Below are 3732 nucleotides of genomic sequence, written 5' to 3' on the forward strand. Positions count from 1 at the left end.
GCATCACGTCAGGAATCACGAGCAGAGATATTCTTGCGTGAAATTTTCAATTAATACTGGGTTTTGTTCCGACTGAGACATCCTACTATTACTACGTTGATGTAATCGGTGTACATAATTGACAAATATATATTTAAAAAAAAAAAAATTCGATAAAGGAAAAAATCAATAAAAGAAAATTGTTTTCTGATTACAGCAAAGTTGGATGGTGTGAAAACGTACATGAGGATGAGAAGAGTGCCGAAGCATCTTCAGGTGAAGGTGATCAAATGGTTTGATTATTTATGGTTGACGCAAAAATGCTCAGACGAAGAGAAAGCCGTCAGCTGTCTTCCCGGTAAGTTTTCCTCTGTTCGAAAAAGAAAAATTCTAGATAGAGCAAATATATGTTTGTTTAGTGTAAAAAAAAAAAAAAAAAATTAGAAAAAATTTAAAGATGAAAAAAATAACGAATGAACGTATTTTTCTCGTTATACATATTTATTCCACAGGATTTGCATCATTTTTGCATCATTTGCATAAATGCTTTTACCCCTCTCCTTATTTTTTCTCATACATGTGAATCGCGTGTCAAGATTCATTCCATCGGATTTATTTTTATTTTATTTTTTTTTTTTTCGTTACTGCAATCTTATTTCATCTTGCACTCGCGAGTAAAGTTTTTTTGATTTTTATTTAGACTAAACATCGAAATATAAAGAGATATAAAAATATAATAATATTGTTATAAAATCCCTTTGAGAATATCTTCATCCCTCGACAATAATCAAAAATATCGCGAAACAAAGAGATGAAGAAGTTTTCCAAGTTTTAATCGTAATTGGGATAAACGTTGCAGACAAACTGAAAGCCGAAATCGCGATAAACGTGCACCTGGACACGCTGCGGAGAGTGGAAATATTCCAGAACACGGAGGCTGGCTTCTTGTGCGAGCTAGTTCTCAGATTGCGACCCGTTCTTTTCTCACCTGGCGATTATATTTGTCGCAAAGGTAATAACCATCTCTATTATTTTTTTCCTTTTCTTCTTCCTCCTCTCCTTCCGCTTTTACACGTCGCGACACGTTTTTCCTGGACACTGGAAGCTTCTGGAACGAGAGCAACTGGAACCGCGCCAAAAGATGTATCCTGGCTGGCAGAGGTTCGAAAAACCGATTGCCTACCCTTCCCACTTGGCCTCGTTGCCAATGGCCGTGCCCAGAAGGCGCGCAGTTACGAGCGAGAAATACTTTATTCGAAAGGATAGGCGTATCCGTGAGCGTAAGGAAACGCAAGGAGAGCAGAGTTTCGGACGATGACTGTAGCTTTTCGGTGCGAAAATCTTATCTTCACGTCCGTTTATCAACGGCACGATTTAAGCGAGAAACTGAGTGCGTTTGATAACTCTTAACTGTTAAAACAAACGATAAGAAACTATCATTAAATGTTTGAAAACTTCTCTATGGTTAAATTAGCATTTTTTCGGATAAGTTTCAAGTCATAGAAGATCGATTATCGATCGAGAAGAAAAAAGAGAATTGGAAAGAAAGATTATAGAAAAGAAAGGAATAAATCTCAAATTCGAAATCACCGATTTAAATTTTTTAATTAAAATCGACCGAGCGTCGGAATAGTTTACCGTTGGACACGCGATTGGTCATTGTTTCTCCTTGATAGACTGTGTAAACGAATAGGAGCAGTCGGGCAAATAATGTTCCTTTTTTTCTAAGAAGAAGGAGGAACGAAAGAAACGAAGAGAAGAGAAAGAGAGAAGAGTCGTTGACTCAGCGCTCTTCATCGGCATGGAAACGACCGTCGCACGATCCGTTGGAACAGTCACTGTTTTCTAGATACTTCCATTTGATGGCCGACCTCTTCTCGAAGTGCATCACTGTCGCGCAGTTGGCAAGCTTAGCCCAACTTATGACTGACCGTCACTACTGAAAGACGACAGATGCCGCTACCGTTTCCATACCGTATCCTTCTCTTCTAACGTTCGTTTCGGTTTTTAAAATACGCGATACGTCGTACACCGCAGTTGAAATTAAACCTTACATTTGAAACGTACCAATTATAACAATAATTAAAACTTTATTTCTTAACGGTAATAGGAAAAGTTAATAAGTACACATAACATAGAAAATTAAGTTTTGACATCTCGTGATGTAGGTCTAATCTCCGTTAAGTAATACAACAAGCAGACTAACTAACTAGGATGTTAGGATAAAGGATTGTGACGCGTTAGAAGTAGAGAAGTGTAGAACGTTCAATCGTGATACATAATGCAAAGAGAAAAATCAGTAAATAATTCTTCGCCTTTCACGATCCTCCAATTGATCCTGTTTTTAAAACTTAAGAATTTCTTTTATTATTCCTAATGGAAAATTAATTTTAAAAATTGGTTATTCATATATATTCGTATTATGAAATCTGTTTAAGGTGAGGTAGGGAAGGAGATGTACATAGTGAACAGAGGGCGACTACAGGTGGTGGCCGATAACGGGAAGACAGTTCTCGCTACCCTTAAGGCTGGTTCCTACTTCGGGGAGATCAGCATTCTCAATATGAGGACTGCAGGTAAAGAGTGCGGTAAATATTCCAAGCGGACCAGGGGCCCGTCAGCTGTCCCCTCTCGTGTTTTCACGATCACGTTTATCACGTTTCACGTTCTTACTACTCTGTGAGAGGCAAGCCGTCGAGCCGGTATGAGCCGATCTAAAAACCGAATTTTCTAATAACTCTTCTCTCTCTCTCTCTCTCTCTTTTGTCACTCTTTTACCATTTTATCCGATATTCCATTATTGTTAATTTAATTATTATTGTTAATTTTTCTTCTATTACGATCGATGGTCACGCAACACGAAATAAATAATATTTTTTAATATTTTTATATATTCGACGAAAAATTTTAAATGTTTTAAAATCTATAAATGTAAAGAGTAAATAGATTTTCCAATGCTATGGTATCAATGGTAGCTATTGCCTATTCAAAAGATCTTAACTAACTCACTTTGTTATTCCGATTCGAGTATCTATCCTTTGTTTATCTTTGTCTCTTTCCATTCGTTATCATTAAACAGATTCATCAAATCGCGTTTCAACCTACGTTCGAATTATGTGAAAAATTAACGCGATGAAGATACAATTACGAATTATTAAATAATTATTCTAAGAGATTATTTTTTATTTTTTTTTTTTTTTTGCAAAATATGACGAAACAAAGGGGGGAAAAAAATACACGTTAACGTACGAAAATTGAATGAAAACTTTGAAGGGACGTACGTTGTTTATAATTCCCATGAATATTCACGCTCGTACGAGTCGTCGGGTTTAAAAATTCCATTTAATTCTCTCCTCCATAGTTTCTCTTTTATCTAGGAAGACATATGCTCGAACATAACCTTTTCTTACGTACATGTTGCTATTTTCTTTTTTTTTTTTTTTTTCAATTCGTCGGGAGAACAATAGATGCATGGAATTAAAATGAAATCAATGGCACGAAGTCGTTGCGAGATCGTCGATGCGTATTGAATAAGGCTCGTGACACGTATTGCCCTTTAGCCTTTGCCCCTCTGTTTTTATCGATTATTGTCTTCCAGCCGATAAACCAACACGACCTACTGCAATGTAATGGATATCGTACGAAAATATACGATATTTTATAACGGGAAGCTGTACACGGCCTCGACCGTGATAAAAATACTACCGTGCCGAAAATACGAGCCGCAATGGGAAAAAAAAAAAAAAATCAATC

The 3732-nt window shown here is 36.5% G+C and overlaps 1 protein-coding gene across 1 annotated transcript in view; it reads left to right on the forward strand.

The window, feature by feature from the left end:
• The window catches only part of LOC102676526, a 66135-nt gene that overhangs the window by 53720 nt on the left and 8683 nt on the right, over positions 1-3732 (forward strand). Inside the window, exons 7-9 of the mRNA XM_006621988.2 lie at positions 197-337; positions 839-991; positions 2418-2555. Coding sequence (XP_006622051.2) covers positions 197-337; positions 839-991; positions 2418-2555 — 432 coding nt within the window. The remainder of the gene's footprint in view (positions 1-196; positions 338-838; positions 992-2417; positions 2556-3732) is intronic.

Source organism: Apis dorsata, unplaced genomic scaffold (genome assembly GCF_000469605.1).
Source record: "Apis dorsata unplaced genomic scaffold, Apis dorsata 1.3 scaffold_655, whole genome shotgun sequence".
Lineage (NCBI taxonomy): Eukaryota > Metazoa > Arthropoda > Insecta > Hymenoptera > Apidae > Apis > Apis dorsata.